A 22175-nucleotide genomic window follows, 5' to 3' on the forward strand; every position below is an offset into this window, starting at 1 on the left:
GCCATTAAAACAATTGTGGAATAGAAAATAAATTGTAGAGATGTAAAGGATGAGTTTAAATAATATAATATAACGCATGATATCATATCTATTAAATATAGTTTGGAAATCAATGAATATAATAAAATGTACATAAGTAGAGATAATATATAGAATATATTGTTAGATACTGTATTCATAGTGAATTATTGCGTATGAAGGCATAATCAAATGTAGAGCCTAAGTCGTTATTTAGTCCCTTTATGTGAGATCTTAACCGGATTACAGTATCCATTTCATTTCTACGTTACGTCGTTCTTGTGTGGATTTAAAATTGCAACCTCTTATTATAGCCTTAAAGTCACTGATGGTGTGATTAGGTGAATTAAAATATGCACTTACTGAGCAGTTGAGTTTGTGTCTTATAGATAATTTGTGGTTGTTCATTCTAGACCTGAAAGTGAGACCAGTTTCGCCAACATAGTTTCCCTTGTTGCTGAGGATGGGCCAGTTGTACAATTCAGTACTGGTGGCCGGATTGTTATTGTGTCCCTGGTGGAGTGAATGAGCTGTCAGTATTGATGATGTCGCATAATTGGCATCTAGAGTTGTTACATTGTGTGTTGCCATGTATCGGTTTAGTGAAGGGGAGTTTAGATGAGGTTAAAGTGGACTTTAAATTAGTTCCGGGTTGCCTACGTGCTGTAAATATAATTCTTTTATCGATGGGTCTTCTTAGAGGGAGAGGAAGTCTCTTAATTTCTTAGACAGTTGCAGGATGTTGGTGCTATAATAGTCGAACCATAGGTAGCCGATCATTATTATATTTACATCTATATACGAGATCACTAGCTTTTTTAATCTGGGTTTTTATTACTTGACATGAACTTGCCAGTGAGAAGAGATATGTGTCGGATGGACATGAGCAGATTCGTTTGAGTCGCAGGCATTGACTGTAGATGATATATAATGTATTCGGTGCATAATATAGCATAAATAAAATTGGTAGAAGTGCAAGAAAAATGTTCATTGATTTAGTAAGTACCAGACCGTCTTGTGATAGAGGGGAGTAAACGTGTTTCCATAGTGCAGCGAGTCTATTGCAAGCAGTAGATCCAGTGGAATTATCTGTTTTGATAGCTGAATGAACTTAGGTTTGTATCCTGTCTGTGCCTACCTACGTTTTTGTGTCTTATTACTTTAAATGTTTTATTTTAATTATTAACCGTCTATGGAACAAATATATTTAATAATTTAATACATGCTTTAAGATCGAGAAAACGAATATAATTTAAATACGGTGCAACAAATATCAAGAAAATGATAAATTTTAAGATAAAATGTCTAAATTTATTTGGTCAGTCTCTGATAGCTGCATTAACAGTAATACATTCCTTAAACAACCTTTAAACATTAATTACATACTTATCACTTAGCATACAGAGCAAACACCAAACATATAAAACATGAACTTATTTACAAGTTTTTAAAAAATGAATTTTGTACATGTCACATTTATTCCTGTAAAATTTTATATTTTTTCTATTAAAAAAATTGTAAAAAATATGTTGTGGGCCAGCACAAGTTGCTACTGTTATAGATACATTTTCTTAGTAAATTATTTACGATAAGTCAGTGGCAAACACAAATCCATTTTGCAGTATTAACAATTCAATGTACATTTAGTTATTGTTACAGTACAGAATACTAGAGCTAGGTGAGATAGGTTTACATGTACTGTAAATGGTAGTAAAGAAATGACACAGAAGATTGGCAGGACCAGCTCCACATATCATGATGGTACAGAATTGAGCATTTAACTTATTTCATTGCAAAAGCAGCAATGCAAAAGCAGCAAAGCAAAACAAAATAAATACAAAACATTCATACTTATCCTGTGATTGTCTGAAGAATTTGGTATACATTTATAATATTTTAAAATTCATTTTATTTCCTTATATTTATAATTTCTTTTATAAAATTCTTTTTATTTCCTTCATATCTAAAAATAAGCACACTTGCCAATTACCAGAATGGAACGATGCTCTATAATATACTCTTATATTTATTAAAGAGCATAGAAATGAACATAAACACAGTCCTGTTTGAAAGTACATCACACCCCTAGTTACGCATTTGAAGTCACCTTTGTTGCCATGAAGCTTCACCCACGTGCTCTGATGGTCTACAGGAAGTGCTCCTGTGTAAATCTTAATGTATTCTTTTCAAAAAACAACATCCCCAATATAACTATTGCCCTCTATAAATAAATTGTATTGTACGAAAAAGCAGATAAACAAACTAGGCTATGTTTTACTGAATAGTTAAGAAGACAGATGAAAGCTGGCATCCTCCTATAACTAAATATTTGGGTGAATCACTCTTTTCTATACTCTTTTAAAATAATCTCTATTAAATTTACTCTAATAAAAGAATCATGGTGTTACAGGATTTGTAACTACAATTCTGAAGGCAAGCATCTTCACCAAATGGCATAAATGGATATTTGATTCACAAAAATTCTACTGAACCTTCCTTTATAAGGACTGTAAAGGAAACTGAACAATGTCTAGGTCTTAGACATCCTACCTTGAATCACAATTTATTAACCTTAGTAACTATATTTTGTGAGGGTGGTCCTTAAAACTTGAGACGATAATTTGGGACCTTCCATGTCTATATTTCAGGCCTAAATCATCGGTATTTAATTTTTTTACTTAAACTATCATATTTTTATGCTTTTACGACATACGGTTTCAAAAACCTGGAAAGTGAAAGACAGAAATAACGAAAGAATAATGAGCGTGGTTTTCAGTGTTTAAAGATACTGTATCAGAAATATATTGAAGCATGTCAAATTACTTTGTTGGACTTAACTTTTTATAATGTTTTATACCTTAGTAAATATTACATTTTATACAATTTGGACAAAAATAATTCAAATATCATTATGTTCTAAATTATCAGAAGACATAAGTAACAAACTTGGAGATCCCCTTACAGACATAGTATAAAAATATATGTTTCGTGTATTTGCTGTTTACCACTGAAGGAAGTGTTTTTTGTTTTTTTTTAATCTATGCATATTTTGTATCATTTGTTTTGTTTTTGTGTTAAGTTCGAAAAATTTAAATAGAAATAAAAAATACCCTCAAAATTTTCCTATTTGTTTGTACCTTAACTCAGATCCAAGTTCCATCTCATTAGTCTTGGTAATGTTGGTTTAATTAATACAAAAATTCAACAGCTCATTAACACCACCCCTGTGAAAACAAGACAATAGTGGGCGATGCAGGAAGCAAACCAGAAGCTTTTGGAAAACTGTTCTGTAACTGCATTAACTAAGCTAAACTGAGCTAGTTGGCAATTATAATACTAGTATACTAATAAATATTTGGAACATAGGATCTTCTGATTTCCGTTTGGATACACTACCAACGCAGCTATGAGGCCAAGTGGTATACACCCTTGTATTTTCTCATTATAATACTGTAAGTCAATGTATTTATTTCCCAGTGTTTTGATTCTGACTTAAAGGGGACCTCCAAGATGATGCTCAAAACGATGTCAGCTGACTAGATTCTTTATGAAAATACATCGGATTCATGGAAGCCGTTCGACCAGATTTCTTCAATGGCTTGACGTGACGTAAGGCCTTCCATCTCGCATTTATCATCCTCTATCAACTGATCAAGCTCCTCTTTATGCTTCCTATGGAAGAATCCGACCTGGGGAGGATAAACATGAAAAAAAAAAAGAAATAATGATAAATAAAGGAACAATTTAAATTTCACAATTTTGTATAACCTTCAGGGTTTGTAAATTGGGTTGTGAGAGCAAATACAAATTATGTTGACTGCGCCTGATTATGGTTTCAAGTTCAAGATTATTGGAAGAAAATTATATTTACAAATTGAATTACAATTGTCAAAATTACAATTTAATTAATTAACATCAAAAATTATGTACACATTCAATTTAAATTAATTAAAAATTAGGAATAAATATGAGCAAATATAAATGAATGAAAAAAGGTTCATTAACATGGAAATAGATTTGATAACATTTACAAATTGCATCGGATTAAAATTTTGTCACACTATTTTAAATCGTAATTAAATACACAAAAATCGATAAAGGTCAAGAAGAGATGAACTCAAAATGGATGAGAAAATTTGTTCTTCACAGCAAAAACAAAACAAGAAATAAAAGAAAGGGCAAAGCATTGGTAGGAATATATTTACTGTTCTTGTTCACTGGAGATGCATGCTATAATTTCCCTAGAAGGAGACATGTGTAACATGTGAATTGGGTATAGGTGTGTATGTACTGATTTGAAGAACCACAATGTTGGGTGGGGGAGGGAGAATGTGCTTATGCTTAAAACTCACCTTTCTTAAAATAAAGACAATAAGAATGAGACTGATGATGCCAACCAGTATGCTACTGACTATAATCCAGAACGGCACTTTGGCATCACCACTGACAGCCTCTTCCGTGTACACAGTTGTGCTCACCTAAAAGACAAGTGTAATTGAAAGATGAAAGAAACACTATCAGTGTTAAGCTGTATAACAAACATGACCAATACAAACAAGAATTCATAAAGTTAGTACAATTAGCTTTTAATGAAACATTGCCAATTACCAGATGTATTATTAATACCACTCCTAAATTCTTTACATAATGATGACAATACAATTATACATAGATTTAAAATATATGCAAAATGTTGACTTTAGAAACACTAAAATTTATTGAAACGAATATTTCGGCTATTCCTGAAGTCTTTGTCAAAATCCTGATGTAAACAGAACATTCTAAGAAAGTTTAGTGGTATCTGAGTTAGTATTATATATATATGTATGTATATATATATATATATATATATATAGGATATAGGCTATACTTACTATTGCTTTATTTGGCTTTTGATTAACTGGTTCAATATGCTGGTTTAGGGGATCATTCACTGATATCTCTGCAGTCGTCAAGATCTCAGCTAAACCAAGATTCAACTAAAAAAACAAAGATAAATTTGAAAAATAAAAAATATCTCTAACACAAGATAAATTATTGTATATGTTATGAAATATTATATCATTCCTCTCTCACAGACCCCTGCTGCAGTGCCATATTTAGAAGTATTGACATGATAGGGGTGAGGAGTATGAGATAGCAAAGGAGCCACTAGCTCGAGAAATGAGGTAAGTTTAAAGTAGGGGAAGCCTTAGGAGGGGAGACAAACTCTTTTGCAGATATGTCCAGATCCCAGCCCTCTCTTTAAATACATGCCACTCACCCTGCTGAAACTTTCCCTTTATTAGATATGTCCAGCTCTTCTCTTTATTTTTTCTTTTAGTGTTTTAATATTTCATATAATTTCAAAACATTATAAAGCAGTTTTGTATTTTTATTGGGATATGAGGAGAGCCTCTTGATGGTAAGTCTTCTTGAATTTGGGCAATCCTACCACATAAACCCTTTTGTTTTTACATTTGGCGAAATGAGGCAAGTTGTGGCAAAATGGATAAGTTGTAGCGAAAATTGAAATTCAAGTTATTGGTATTTTCAGATACCTGAGTATGTGATCTTTAAAATGAGGGGTCATTCATTCAAATTGGACATTTCAAGCCTAAGTAATTGGAAAGTGAAAGTACAGTACTCTTAGAGTCAAGATAAACATGATTTTGAGTATATTGCCTTTCAAAGTCATTTGTGCATACATTGTTTAATAGAATGAACTATGAAAAATAACGTAAATAAACAATTCCAGAACCAATACTTTGGGACATAATTAATAATTAAACTGTTGATCTATAGTGAAAAACAAATTTGGATTTTTAGGCAATTTTTTTAAATCCCATATTTTATAGCTCATTTACTTAATACTGGCCTGTGTGACAACTTAATCATTTTGCCATGACATGCCTCAAATGAATGACATGATTGATTTTTTTTCCATATTTGTCTTTTTTTTTTGTAAATTAAGGTAATGTTACTAAAAGCAGTTATGAATAAATAATGAATAAAAAGACAACAGAAAAAAATATATGAGCAGATATGAGATCATTTTAGAAAGATACTGCTATTTGAATGATTGAACTTAAAAGAAAAGATAGTTAAAAATGACACTGAATTGAATTCCTAGAATATTGCAAGAACTGCTGCAGGCCATAAACATGGATGGGGAATGAATAAACTGATGTGTAGCTGAATAAAGGGTGGATGAGTTCCTCGGAGGCAACGGCCAACCATGCTTAGTTTAAGGAGCAGAGGATGAGCATGTTTTAGGGTTAGGTTAAGTATTACTTTCTTGGTCCATTTTTTTCAGCACATACATGTCTCGATAATATGCACTCTATAAAGTTGACCATTATCATTATCATATAATATCATTATTAAGTAAAAACATAGGCGTGGGGAAACTTACTGTGATGAAGGAATGTTCCCATATACGGGCATAGATTCGCACAATGAGGTAAGCATCGATCGGCATCACGTCTACATTGCATGTAAGTGTTACACATTCTGCAGTTTGACAATTCTAAATTTAAGAAAAAACAAAAACAAAATGAAGATTAACAGATTGACTGGCAAGCCATTTTTCCAATGCATAAAGGGCACCACCACAATGAAATTCATTCCAAACAACTGTAATAAAACATGAACAAACATACAGTATTTATTTTTAGATCATTAATTAAGGGTTCTTCCTGAACTTCCAGGTTGAGAGCTTACGTTCTGCCAGTTGATTTTTCGTGCAATACAATAACGGTATGTTTAGACACCCTGAGTAAACCCTGTCGGAGATGAACTCGCGTCCCTGGCACCCAAAGTGTTAAACACATGAAGCAACCAATGATAAATGTCCCTGGCAGCCAAAGTGTTAAACACTTGAACCAATCAGTGATAAATATCCCTGGCAGCCAAAGTGCTGGACACATGAATCAACCAGTAATAGAATAAAATTATAAATAAAAATGACATAAATATATCATCATCATGATGAGAACTGAAATGAAAATACAGAAAGACAATTAAAGATTCTAAAGCTACATATACTCTAGACATGATAAAGATTTAGTTTATATTCTTCAACACAGAGCGCATTTTTATCATGTCGTCGTGTCGTTATTGTGTCTAGCTTAAATTAACTCAACTGTATACTTAAATAAACAATAACTATATGTTCTGTGAGTTAATAATGATATATAAAAATCCATCTGAAAATTGGCTTTACCAGGGAAAAAGTGCACGACAGCACAACCGTGCAACTGGCAGTTGGAGGCATCCTAAATATCCCAGAGGCATTTTGGGGAAAAAAAAAAATTTTAAATGAACTGTTGGGCATACTGTATATAGTGTACAGATAACATTTGGTGCTTGAGGCAATTTATTAAGACAATGTTCAAAAAAAAATATTTTTTTCCAGGCCTGGGTTTTACATCAATGGCATCAAGTTTGAAAGACAAGCAGAGAACTGATAGAACGTCTTTAGTACAATGCTTGAATACTTACAATTCTCTGTGATTTTATCTTGCTTGTTGTTGTAAATATGCTGTCTCCATTGGTGTTCAGTTCTTGGAAAGCAGTTGTTACATTCTGATACTGTTCTCTGATTTGATGATGTTGAGCTTTAAAGACTGAATCATAATCACATTCTCCGATACCTTCTACCTGCAAAAACACATTATTCCAATTCGATAATAATTCCAGTAATACTTATAAATAGTAATGTCAATATAAATAGCTAGAGTTGAGTAGTTGAGTACTGTACTCATATAGCACCACTGAACAACTGGACAAAGTTATCAAGCAGATATAATCAAAATATTATAGAGAATATATATAACAGGAGTAATAATTTTATTTTTTTAAAATTTAAAACATCTTTATACAGGATAACATTTCAGAATGAACTGGTTTTCAAATGGTCCTGTATTAGACCAATTAAAAAACTAAAATGAGAAAAATATATCATCGGAAAAAAGAAGAATTACCATCAATCAAATATAAGAAAAAGAGAAAGACAATCATAACAGCAGAAAACCAAAAAAGGCCTATACAATTTGAAAAAAAATTCATCAATCATTGAAGGAATTTTTTTATATTGTGATTTAAAACTGTTTATGCAAGATTTTTAATAGAAAAAGGTAAATTGTTCCACACTTTAGCCCTAGCAGTTTTAAAGGAGTAATAACAATAGGGGTGCAGCTGAAGTGGTTACAATGATTCCAGTCTCAGGGTACTAGGTTCAATTCCTATGAATGGACAGAAATTCCTTGTTTTCCAAAAACAACTCCTCTCTATAAATATGACTTTATATAGAGTAGCACATGCATATATTTGCAGTGAAAGATATTTTTCAGCATTATTAAACGAATAGTGTAAAGTGTTCCGATTGGAAAATATAGTGCCTAAAGAGTAATTAATGTCATAAAAAATGGACTTCAAAACATGTGGACTCTTCAGGCTACTTTGTCAAGTACTAATAGTACTAACAAATAATAGTAAAAAATAAATAAAAAATAGAAATAAAAAATAAATAAATAAAAATTTATTTATTTTTTATTTTTTTATTTATTTACATTTATTTATAAATAAATAATAGTACTAACAAATATTAGTAAAAAATAATTAAAAATAAACAAATAGAAATAAAAAATAAACATTCATTCATTCATTCATTCATTTATTTAATAAATAGTACATCAAGTCAAACCGTGGCCCCCCAAACTTTGATTAAATGTATTAGAAGTATAACAACAACAATAACCAATACAGTACTGTAAAAATACTAATTTGGAGTATTTGGAATATATATATAGTGCATTGCAAATTCCCAAAAAAACTATAACAATGACAATAAATACCTCTACTCGTGAAATGTATATCAGCCAATCTCCTTCCTTTGTTCTCCAAGGAATTGTAATGTTGACTGTCGAAGGATATGGTATTTTGCTTGGACCCATGTTTCTTGCCTAAAAGAAATGCAAAAGAGCAACATCAATAAACATAAGATGGTAATAAATTAAAACAAATAAAAAACAATTATCAACAAGATATATTGCCAAAATTTAGCAAGTTTTCCTAATCAATTGACAAATCTTTAAATAAATGTTATGGCTTTTATTTATTTAGATGTTTAATCTAAATAATTACAGATATAATAACAGAAATTATATCTTGAGAAAAACGCATTTACTTTGTGTCCTGACAGTGGGGCCCATACTATCGGTGCTAGTGTATAGACATTGTGATCAGCAAAATACCATCCAAAGATAGCAATAAAAAGAAATTCTACAATACAGGTTTACTTACATGATACACATGTGTAAAACTTGGACCGATGGTTTTTTCTTCATCAGCCAAGGGAGCCATAAACAAATTGTTCTTTTGCCTTTCAAGTGAAACATTAAGGACATGATCCAACGAGTCCTCCAAGATACTGTCCACGTCAGTTGCATCAAGACCAAATTCTACCTGCTCAGGATGAGCAACTCTGAAAATAAAACCATAAAACAATTCAAGAATACCTTTACTTATAGAATTATAAGTATTTATATGTTAGGTAAAGTGCACATTTCGAATGTACGAAAATAGAAATATCTATAGACTCTACTAAGGTGTACAAGCTAATATGTTTCTAATTTTATGTACTCATTTTTGGCTGCCACACTACGGAATAAATCTTTCCAGGAAGCTGAATGTATGTTCCATATTATGATCATTTTTTTACTTATCTAGTGTTAAAGTTTAAAATAAAATTAAATTGAAATTAAAATTAGACCGAAAACCACAACAGCAAATATTTCAATAATTATACATCAACTGATGAATGAAATACATAAATATTGTGGCTCTGCTCTTATTATCTACCACTTTCAACTAATATATATTAAAGTTTGTTTTCTTACAATTATTTTATCCAGAAGAGAATAATACTAATGCAAAGGAATGTGTAAAAGAAAATGAGTTTACCTATTGAGTTTAATTATTTGGTACTTATTCTTAACTGTCTCAATTCTTTTATATTGTGTAGATAAAAGAAAAATAACATTAACATATCATCAACAATTCCATTTTCATTTGTACTTACCCCTTCACAGTGACATCAGCTTCAACTCTGACCCGCACATATCGTGTCACAGCGTTGTCTCTTCTGGTGATGTTTGTTTCAAAACTAGATGAGTTTGCTAGCATGGCAACAGAGAACCCTTGTTGGTCTCCCGTTACTGCACTAACATCCAGTTTCAACTTGAAGGCAGCCTATAGTGGAAGATTCAACATTGTTGTAGTAAATTATTATTAGGAGGGAAGCATAATTCAACCAGCTAAATCTGGTAGTAACGACTGTATGTGCACTGAACCATGGAGAGCCTTAGGTACCTGGTTCAAATCCAGCACTGCTCTCTTTGTGTTTCATGTTGAGTACTAAAATGATGATGAAGCACAGTGGCATATCTAGCAGTCTTTAAATGGGGGAGATGATGGGGGGGGGGGCGTGCAAAGGTGAGGTGTGGGGCCTCGATGATTAAGTGATGGACACTAGCTCGCAAAATAAGGTGATTTTTTACTACTTGAGCATGATATTGTTTTGCTTCGAACATTTTAAATGAGAAGGTGAACTGGGGGGAGTGGCCATTTTTGTTTGGGGTTGGGGGCGTGGGCTCCACGCGGCTTCCATATATGCCACTGGGCATTTAAAAATATTCTCAAGTGGGAAAGAACTTTTCTAGTCTTGCACGTAATGGCAAAATTTAAATCTACAAATAATGTATCAAGACATAATGAACATAATGAATTTCTAAATTTTGGTGCATAAATCTACTTACCTCCACCTTGGCTGGCAAAGGATTGCCAATATCACATATCACTGTAGTTAATGTAGAGTTTGGTTTCACCTCTGGCTCACACAGAGCTAATATTGGTGTCTGTGAGAGAAATGCTTGATTTTATTAATTACTGAATAGCACATAAAAATGCTATTTGAGATATATTCCCTCAAAGGTCGTGTTTATATTACACACTTGCTAGAAACACGGATCTGCCGTTACGTAACGTATTTCATTGCCCGCGGCCGATTTGTGTTAGGTTTACGTTCATACATGTAATCTGAACACGGATTAGACAGGAAGTGAAGTAGCTCGCGAAAAGCCTCGGAAAAGACTCTTTTCGTAAAAGGTATATATTATGCCTTCTCAGCAGTAAATTAAGATATAAAATTATTGCTTAGTAACGGCCTTATCAACAATAATTATTTTCTTATATCATTCTGGTTGTAGGCCTATTATAAAAGCCCATCCCATCTTGTTAGCGCCTGTCAACAGCAAGAAAGCTATTGAATTACCACCCACTGTTTCAAGAGAGGTCAAACTTATGCCTGGAGGCTACAAGTCACGGCAATTTTGGCGAGTTCGCCAAGTAGCCTTTTGTCCAGATGGTATTGTAATCACACGTAATCCAGACCGTTTATACTACACACATCAGAGAAGCCGTGTTCGTCAATCCGTGTTCAGAGTGTAATATAAACGGGCCCAAAGGTGTAATCAATATTAAACAAAAACATAATTATCCTGTCATGAGTTATCATACCATTTTAGTGCTACGTTTGAAATTATTGTTTGGCAGACAATTAAAAGAGCTGATATGGCATTGAAACATAAAATATATAGTGTGTCACAACATGGTATAGTTTGAGTGGTGGATATAGCATTCGAAATAGAGGGAGCCTGGGGAGTTAATTTCACAGATGGTGGGTCCAGACTAACTCAACCTACCATGGTTGTTGCTAAGATACAGAATTGTATGTCTATGGCACCTCTAGGTGGCTAAAAATTACACTCTGAAACATTTCTTTCTCCATTTGTAAAGAACTTTTAAAAATTTGGGGGGAGTGGGACTGGTTTGAATTCCTCTCTGAGTTTGCAGACTCACTTTAGCATTTTCGGATTTGATGAAGACCACATTTTGTGGGAAGGCAATGATCACTTTTGCCTGGTGGGCCTCTTCTCCCATGTTTACCACACGAATTGAAGCATATATGTGGGGCTGCAATCCTAGAGGAAGGTAGCTTGAACCTCTGAAAAAAAAATACAATCGGGTTTAATGACACACAAATATGATGTGGTACAAAAATTGCCAAATTTATAAGACATAAGCTTTTGAAACCATCTGTTTCATTTCCTACGCTCAACATTTAAATAAAAGCATCAAAAGAATGAAAAAAAATATATTAAACAATTGTCACCGGCTTTGGCAAAAAACAGCCGTTTATAGGAAGAATTCAAAATTGAGTTGTTGGTGTTTTTAGATTCTGCATGTATTCTTCTTTCAAACAGTGTTTATTTGATAGAAATTGGTTGAGTAAATAGCGAAGTTATAAATATTTAATTTATTGGATATCAGCCATGTAGGTTTTGAGAAAACAGCTTCGAAAGATTCCAAAATCAATAGTCGAACTTTTAAGATTTGTATTTACATACACATTTCAGTTAGATTTAGTGACTGACATTTGCAGAAATGTTTTTTAATATATCTCCTCTTTTATAAAATGCAAAAACCTGAAAATGTTCAAAATTGTAATTCTCAAATTGAGTGCTTGTAGAAAATTACAAATTGCAACAAACGGCAGGTTTTGCCAGAGCCAGTCACAATTATCAAACATAATAGTAAACCTTTGTTTAGTTATTATACTGTATTAATCTGGAAAGAAATCCTCACTGAAACATTGAAAGCAATATAATGTAAGTAAGCTTCCCGTGAGAAACAGATAGAAACATTTATTTTTCACTGACTTATAGATGTTTTACTGGCCTTAAAATGATTTACAATAAAAAAAAAAAGGTTTTGTGTAGAGAACACTGTAAGGAATACTATAATTTGTATGTCTGTTAGTTGGCAATTGGGAACTTAATGTCACTGAATAATGACTAAATAGCAAAGCAAGCACTATTGAATTAATTGATTAGCTCCATAGAGAAAGTAACAGGAGCCCAGGGTTGTCAGCATAGCTGGAAAGTTAACCAATTTTTGTGTGTATAGTAATTGTCTATGTGCCTGTCTATGTAGGAAAATGGGCATCTGCCGATCCCATTGTGGTGGGTGTGGTCAGGAGGGGCATAAAAAAAAGTACCAAAAATTGAGCTAGAATTAACCAAATGAAACCTATCAGAATATATTCGGCATAGTTCAAGGTATCATGAATGGTCAATTCCAAACATTTCCAATGGTGGGGGGTGGCTGACAGATGCAAAAATCCGGTACCCCCAAATTAAGCTAGATCAGCTTCTGAATTAACCCGATAAAACCTACTGGAAAATGTTTGGCATAGTACCAGGCATCAGGAATGGCCACCGCCAGACATTTTTAGTGGTGGGGTGTACCCGCCAGACACCCCCTTATACCCCGCCCCAAAAATTGACCTAGATCAACTTGTGAGTTAACCCGATAAAACCTACTGGAAAATGTTCGGCATTGTACCAGGTATCATGAGTGGCCACTGCAGACATTTTTAATGGTGAGGTGTACCTGCCAGACACCCCCTTATACTGTACCTTTCCCCTCCCAAAAAAAAAAAAATTAACATAGAATAGCTTGTGAGTTAACTTGATCAAACATATTGCTAAAAAAATGGCATAGAACCAGGTATCATGAATGGCCACTACCAGTTTGGTGGTGTGGTGTATCGGCCAGACACCCCCTTATTCCTTACCCCCCACCCCAAAAAAATTGATCTACATTATCTAGTGAGTTAACCTGATAAAAGTTACTGTAAAATGTAAAATGGCATTGTCCCAGGTATCATGAATGGCCTCTGCCAGACATTTTTGGTTGTAGGTTATACCAGGGGTGGCGCCAGGGGGCGGGCCCCTGCCAGGGCCCCCTGTCATGAAGAGCTGCCCCCTCTCCCCCCCGTCGGGGAGAAAAAAGCCGTCGGGGAGAAAAAAAAATTTATATGTATTTTCTACATATTAATAGACTCTAAAATCGATTAAATAAGCCTTTGAAACCCCTAAATTGTCAAGATTTTCGGGGGCTTCGCCCCAGGACCACTTTCAGAACCTTTTAATCGAAGCTCGACCATGCCCACTTTGCTTTCGTCTGGGAAATCTGATCCCTCATCGGGGCATCACCCCCCCACCCACCGGTCGGGGACCTTGCACAATAAAGGGTGTAACTTTGAATTTTGAGTAAGTCAATTGCTTTATAGTTGAAATTGTCACTGTCCCTATATTTTTGAGAACGGAACATTGGTATTTCTTGTTTCGGAGGCTTCATTTTCTGTTAACAATTGTTAACAAATTTTGCAGTTTGGGGTCATTCCATGTCAAATCACCCAAAAAATCTGAAAATTTTAACCACATATTTTTTGATTTTGATGAAACTTGGTGTACTTGTTTAGTGTGATCTTCGGGGGCTTCGCCCCAGGACCACTTTCAGAACCTTTTAATCGAAGCTCGACCATGCCCACTTTGCTTTCGTCTGGGAAATCTGATCCCTCATCGGGGCATCACCCCCCCACCCACCGGTCGGGGACCTTGCACAATAAAGGGTGTAACTTTGAATTTTGAGTAAGTCAATTGCTTTATAGTTGAAATTGTCACTGTCCCTATATTTTTGAGAACGGAACATTGGTATTTCTTGTTTCGGAGGCTTCATTTTCTGTTAACAATTGTTAACAAATTTTGCAGTTTGACCTATTTGTAATAATTGCTTTATATTCCTTAATTCCATTTTGGATGTAACGATTGATAACCGAACTTAAAATTGATGACAAAACTTAAATGATCCCAGGACCTCAAAGGAATTCTGTTTTGAAGTCTCCGAAACAAACTTTTCAACCACCCTGTGCAAATATGAATAAAGTAAATTACCAATTCCATTTATCAAAATGTAGCAAGTACTGTAGACCTACAAGTCACATGGCTATATAATAGTAGAAATATGCCGTGTGATTTGGAAAATGGAGACAATATGTACTTTTTGCTAAGACTTGAAGCCTCCGAAATACCTTGAAGCCTCCGAAACAACCTTAAATACCATTTTTTGACATCTAGACTATGTGTATCATCCTGAATCTGCATTAGAATTATAAGCTGAGTTGTGGAGAATGTTATAAAACTATATCTAGCTATAACTATTAAGTTAATCTTTTTAAAGAATTACTTGTAAGTATAAAAACTTGTTTTGGAGGCTTCAAACACTTGTTAACACCAAAGTTTCTGTTGTTTTTAGTTTTAGAGTTAGGAAAATTTGTATAATTTCATGCTATATATGTTTGGCTTTGATCTACTAAAATTACAGGAATGAATTTTAATTTCTGGGTGGTTTGTTTTACTGGTGTACAAGTAATTAGTAATACAGATTGCCATTATTCAGAAACCCAAATTAGTACTTATTATTTTCTAACTCTTGACTGCAAGAATAATTTATCAAATGATAAAATAATATTGCACACATACTTTGTTTAGACTTGAAAACAATTCAGGATATAAACCATCTACATTTAAGTGAAATTTCTCAATATATTGACAAATTATACTGAACTTTTAAATGATTTTCTGAATTTTATGTTAATAATAACATGTATTTATTTAATAAACACCTATTCACCAACCCTTATAATGTAATTTGACAGACCATGCAAATCAGAATGTCTTGCAACAAAATCACAAATCCTTGATAAACAAGCAGTTTACAGCACTTCTCTCAATTCGTTAGAATAGTTCATTCTCTCATTGAAAATCTACACCTTACTACTAATCTTCATTATTATTTATATACTTTTTTTGGTAAAATTCAAAGCCGTTATTCTTCTTTGTACCTTCTTCCTTTCTTTTTCATGTACATTAAATGCAGGGCCTTTAATTAATGATATAGTACTAACATTACATTTTATAATAACTCGCGAAAGGCCACCTTTCACGAGGCTGTGAGACCTGGCTGTGAGAACAAGTTCTCGTCCAATATTTTGTAGATTCGCGTTAGTGTAAAATTTTTCTTTACAATATTTTAATGGACATTATAACTAAAAAAAAATGTCTTCATTAATGTTAAGACACCTAGAATGGTTCTACGATATATTCAAGAACTGTGCACGGGTATGGATGGTAAATCATCACAAACTTTGGTCTTTAATGAAATTATCTGATAATACTAATAATTGTATATAACAAACATTTATATAGCACCAATTTAAAATTTATCTAAAGTACTACAAAGTGAGGTAATAAGGCAAGTTTAACATTCCTGTAATAAATGAGTTTTTCACTCTTGGAAAGCAAATTAGGCAAACTTTATATTTACAACATTGAATTTGAATTTTATATCATTCCACTTGTAAATAAACTTAAACGTGAATATACTGTAGTATTAAGATTAACAATTCAAGCTTATAATCAATTTCTTATAGTCCGAGTGAGTTTTAGTCTAGGCAGCCCTTCCTAAAAAGGTACACTTTCTTCATCAAAAGACTTCTACAAATGGAATGACCTGTTTGAAGCACGAACTCCTGTCAGACTAAACCCAGTACCGTTACAAAATTTAATTTTATAAGGGAAATCTACTGTAGGCCTACTCGTATTGCATATTCGACATTTATAAATTTTCAATCCTGTATAGAATCTCATTGTTAGATGTTTAACTGTTCTAATATTGACTACTAAAAATAATAAAAGATTATATAGTACTGAATGATACATTTTGCAAGTTCGGGGATGTAGTTATGGGGGAGGGGGAAGTGGGTGGAGACACCCAGCCTTCAAGTTTTCCATCCAGTCTAAACCTAGTTTCATTGCTCTCCACCCACCCTTATTAACCCACACTTCCATCCTTAAAATCCACTCTTATTATTTAGAGTAGGGATGGGCATAAAAATCAGTTGGAGGGCCAAAGTGAATTTTTGATTTAAAGACAGAGGGCCAAAACCTAACTTTGATGTTTGTGTGCTTCCAAAAACCTTCATGCACAGATTTTATGCCATTTGATTCTCAGTTTTAACACACATGACTCGAATCAACCAATGTAAGCTATTCAGTGGTACCGCCCGCCTATTTACACAATAAAGTGAAAAACAAAACTATTTAAAATATCTACCCTAATGATAATAAAGGTAGATGGTAGAACGCAGAGTAATAAAACATTGCATCAAATGTCTAAAAAAACTTTGTGTTTATAATAACGCTACAGGTTCTGACACAAATTTTTAATTTCTTCATCTAGAGTCCTGGTTCTTAAAAAGCGGCTGTCGGGCCAAATTTGGCCCGTCAAGCCAATGGAATTTTCCGTGTGAAAAAATGAAATTAAAAACAAATAATAATATAAAAGAGTCATTTGATAAATCATTTTCTCATTATAAGTAAATATATAAACATAAAACACCAGGCCTTGTCCACTAGCACCATTTAAGGGACGATCACGCATTACATAGAAGATGAACATTTGCACGTTAGGTTTGGATGCAACCAACCAACTGAGATCTTTAAAAAAAATAACCTGACTACGCCAACTATTAGTATTGTAAGTTCTAGATATACCTGAAAAAGTCAGGGAAGATTTAATGATTGATTAGACTCAAAATCTAAGAGGTTTTTTAAAGAAAATTGCACTATGGTACCCTTTTTTATGCCCTCCTGACCACACCCACCATAATGGGACCAGCAGATGCCCATTTTGAACATGTCCTACATAGACCGGCACATAGACCATTACTATACATACAAACATTGGTTAACTTTCCAGCTATGTTAAAACCACTGGGCTCCTGCTCTATTAATACTAAATTACAAACACCTTGGAATAGCAAAACAATTCCCAGAAGGATAGACACATAAATATTCTACATTAATTTATTTGTATACAATTATTTATTGAAAATAGGAGCCTACCCTGGAATTTGAATGTCACCTTGAAGTCTTAGGTCAGTCTTGCACACCTGGTCATTACCACAGTTGTGAGCAAACCGCACCTGTGGATTATAAAATAAAGTTCATGTACAGTACAACTTAAAAATAGTCGAAGTAGTGCAGCAGTAGTAGTAGTAGTAGTAGAAGTGATAAAACTTTTTTCTCAACAGAGATAAAAAAAATAATACATGCCACTTTTTAATTAGTCGAGAAAAGACAAGGCTTTTCAACCCAGACCTTCATACAAAAAGCGAAAACTAGACATAAAGTTTGTTTAAACAAACAGCAGTACTATTTGTTTCTATGAATGATTTGCAAAAAAAAACTGAGAAATTATTGCATACTGGTCTTTATAATTATTTTATTGAAAATCATTTACTTAATAACCATCAATATGGTTTTCACAAACATCATACCACCACACATGCCATTTTAGAACTCACGAATTCTGTTAATAATGTGTTTGAAAATAATGAATTTTTATTAAGTACTTTCCTTGATTTGTCAAAAGCTTTTGATCTTGTCAACCATGATATTCTAATTTCTAAACTTTTTCGTTATGGCATTGGGGTCTCATTAGACTGGTTTACAAGTTATCTTAATAATAGAAAGCAATATGTTCAAATTGGTATGTAAGTCGACATAAGTATTTTGTGTGGTGTACCACAGGGGTCCGTCTTAGGACCCTTATTATTTCTTATTTACGTTAATGACTTACCATTGGCTAGTGATATTTTACACACTGTTTCCTTTGCCGATGATACTACCGTATTTTATTCTAATAATAACTTTGATTTATTGTTTAACACATTTAATTCTGAATTAAGCAAGATTAGCAATTGGTTACAAATAAATTTTTAATTAACACAACTAATTTCACAGCCGTGTTGTTAGTCATAAACTTAAGCACAAAATATGTGATGTTTTTCTAAATGGCAAACGGCTTGATAGAAAAAGTGAAGTATCATTTCTTGGTGTTTTACAGTAGTTCATGAAAACTTAAATTGGTCTAGCCATCAACAGAGTGTAGCAAATAAAATCTCAAAATACATTGGTATAATAAGCAAACTGAAACATTTCTTTCCTCTAAGTATTTTAGTTTCTTTATACAATTTGTTTATTTTGCCCCATTTATTATAATGCAACATCATTTGGGCAGCAGACTATTCCTCGAATTTACAAAGAATTCTTATATTACAAAAATGGGTTGTTCGGTTAATTACATCTTCACCATTTAAAACTGCATCTGAACCTCTATTTAAAAAACTTAACATCTTAAAAATTAGTGACCTTCATAAACTCCAGATTACTTATTTTATGTTTCAATACGTGAATAATTTAGTTACCTGTATCAATCGCATTGCTTTTCTCTAACCGTGTAATATCTCATTCTTACAGTATTAGTAATCCAAATATATTACAAGTCCCTTTTGTTAAACTTACTTAGAGTCAATTTTTTTATTAAATTTTCAGGTCCCACCATATGGAATAACCTAGATAAAGATATTATTATAAATTGTAAATCCCTGAAAGCATTCAAAAGTCATATGAAAACAATAAATTTATCTAAGTACAGGTCTTCTGATTGATTTGTGCTAACACAAATTATTTTTCTCCATTATTTATTTATTTATTTATTATATATTTTTACTTTTTATATTTTTTTAAAATTTATATTTTTACTTTTTATATTTTTTTAAAAATTTATATATATATTTTTTTTTTTTACTTTAGGGGTCAATATGAGACAAGTTCTACTTCTAGTTTTAATCCCTGTGATGGTCTAAAGTCTGATATAATCAAATTTTGTTATTTTAAGAATATAATAATTTTTCATATGTATGTTTTCTTATGACCTTTACGAAATAAATGTTACTGGGAGAGAGATAAAAAAAAAAAAAAAAGAATCAAATAAGAACACACAAACAAACAATACTGTACATTAGTTCATACTAATAGTAATAACAACACAATTTGTAATATGCATACAATAGCACCTAATAAATATTACTGTACTTCAAAATTAAAAATCTAGCACAACAGCAACCATAACAGTAGGGATCACACTGGCAGATATTCAAGTTAGTTGGAGCTTTGCCAGGAAGGGTTCAAGAAGGATCTTGACCCTGAAGACAACCAATGAAGGGAGAAATACACAAAGGCTAATGACACACTATAATTATACCTATCATTACCTAATTTCACCTCATCATTATCCAATATTCTTCCTAAGTGCTTCCTAACAGGTCATTCTTCGGAGCTGATATTTTCCTAGCTTGTACAATGTTAGTAAAACACGAAGTTCAAACTGAAACTGTATGACTTGTCCATAGGGAATTCCCAGTAGTTTAACAATCTTATTGCTTTTTATTATCTGAAAGTCATATCGTCAAAGTGACAGCCAATTAAGCTGCCAGTGGTATTAATTTCATCTTCGGTCTCTTAAGTGGCCAGTCAGGTTCAAAAGGTTAATATTCAGGTAAAACACAAAAAATAAATTTAGGATCAGTTATATAATGGATTATTTTTAAAAGCGATATGAGACAATCCACTACTCATTTTTTTCATTGTGTACAGAGTTCATTTGTTTAAAAAGTAAAAGTGTATATGACAAATGGCTTAACATCCTATCTGAAGGACGAGGGAATTACACTAAAATACATAAGGACGCATAATCAAGGACCAACATATGTAGGTTTAAAATCCCTCAACTTTCTCGCTACTGTCTAATAAATGAATGAATAAATGAAGCGAAGGTAAGATTCAAAGGTACTTACCTGTTGGTATTCATCCCTTGAACCAAGCATGTCAAGAATAGGACATGGTCCTCCCAAACAGTTGATCATCGGTGGCTCTGGAACGATCAGGTCATAGGTGAAATGGAATGGAATGGGACTGAGAAAATCTGTCACTTCATTCTGTGGGAAGACAATAAGTTTTTTCTTCAATTTCAACCTTTATTTACAACTGTAAAAAAAATTAGCGGTGCGGAGGTTGTGATTTAGGTACTGAACCATAAAATCAGGGTTCAAATCATACATTGCTCATTTGCTTATCCTTGAACAAGATTTTTAAAATTTTACCCAAGAGTATAAATGGGTACCTGGGTAGGGGGTATCTGTGCATACATGGCCACATAGAGAAAGTGATGCTCACCCAACTACGGCACATGTAATATAACTGTTTTTCTGGTTCATTAAACTGAACCTGGTGTCATTAAATTTTTTTATTTCATATTTCAACTTTCTTGTGGAGGGGTGCACTAAGGATACCGGCGCATTATTATTATTATTATTATTATTATTATTATTATTAACCAGGTTAAATGGTGGAGCGGAGAAGAAATAAGTTGCCATTGTTTATGATTACTACTGTATCTGGTGACTGTGATATGAAATAAATGCCAACATTTTTATAAATAATAATAATAACTAAACCATTAAAATTCTAACGTTTATTCTACAACCAAAAGGTGGCTCTTCAATGATATGCATAGGCAATGTGCACCACTGACATGATTAGACAGATCAGGACATAAGTAAGAGGATGACTATGAGCCCCTTTTAAAATGACCACATTAACACATGTGCAACTTCTATTGTAATATCGTAAATCCTAAATTCTCTAATCAAACCACAATCAATGCCTACTTTAACTTGAAACTGGTACTTATAGCAGTGCTGCTGCCCTACTTCTAACCGTTCTGTACTTGAGACAGATGTCCTTGTTGTACTAAGAAAAACTACACGTGCTGGTCGGTTTTGAAGTACTTTGTTCTTTTCTACAGTCAAAGTATAGTTCAGACCTGCAAAAGAAATGACATTAAAGTCAGCTAATGTAATTGTTAATAAGTGTTTGATTATTATGTATTATCATCATTGTATTGCCATTGTTGCCGTCATCCTCGTCATTGTCGTCTGTGCCTAACTCCACTCCCCCTGGAACTGTTACTGAATAAACTTACTCAGAGATGGTGGAACTGCTATACCGGTGTAACGTAGACATGCTTGTAAATTCAAACAAACCGCAGTCTTGCCTGCAACCAGGCAGTTGGAGTTGTTTTTGTTGATGGGGTTCGGAGTGATCGTCATAGTGGATTCCATATGTACAATAGGCCGTGTTCTGCAAGGGGGTAAATTTAAGAATATTTGTTTACATTTCTTTCCTAAATAAAGAAAAATTGTAAAATAAAGATAGATTTAAAGTTACTGTAATAGAAAAATGTCATAGGCTACAGTCACACTAGAGTCTCAAGCCTGGCTTGATTCACCGCGGGTGAGATTTTCG

The 22175-nt window shown here is 33.1% G+C and overlaps 1 protein-coding gene across 5 annotated transcripts in view; it reads right to left on the bottom strand.

Annotated features, from left to right (window-relative positions):
• Positions 1-1302: 1302 nt before the first annotated feature.
• Positions 1303-22175, bottom strand: part of LOC117125343 (integrin alpha-9-like) — a 61345-nt gene continuing 40472 nt past the window's right edge. For all 5 annotated transcript variants that reach the window (XM_033271817.1, XM_033271815.1, XM_033271816.1 and 2 more), the window contains 14 exons: positions 21853-22010; positions 21539-21693; positions 20666-20806; positions 17871-17950; positions 11920-12064; positions 10818-10916; positions 10082-10251; positions 9304-9484; positions 8856-8963; positions 7501-7659; positions 6413-6526; positions 4893-4997; positions 4371-4496; positions 1303-3707 (listed from right to left, as the gene is read on the bottom strand). In XM_033271817.1, coding sequence (XP_033127708.1) covers positions 3564-3707; positions 4371-4496; positions 4893-4997; positions 6413-6526; positions 7501-7659; positions 8856-8963; positions 9304-9484; positions 10082-10251; positions 10818-10916; positions 11920-12064; positions 17871-17950; positions 20666-20806; positions 21539-21693; positions 21853-22010 — 1885 coding nt within the window. In that variant the 3' untranslated portion in view covers positions 1303-3563. The remainder of the gene's footprint in view (positions 3708-4370; positions 4497-4892; positions 4998-6412; positions 6527-7500; positions 7660-8855; positions 8964-9303; positions 9485-10081; positions 10252-10817; positions 10917-11919; positions 12065-17870; positions 17951-20665; positions 20807-21538; positions 21694-21852; positions 22011-22175) is intronic.

The sequence above is a fragment of the Anneissia japonica genome, unplaced genomic scaffold (assembly GCF_011630105.1).
Source record: "Anneissia japonica isolate Jap-2015-1 unplaced genomic scaffold, ASM1163010v1 scaffold315_len769609_cov171, whole genome shotgun sequence".
Classification (NCBI taxonomy): Eukaryota; Metazoa; Echinodermata; class Crinoidea; order Comatulida; family Comatulidae; genus Anneissia; species Anneissia japonica.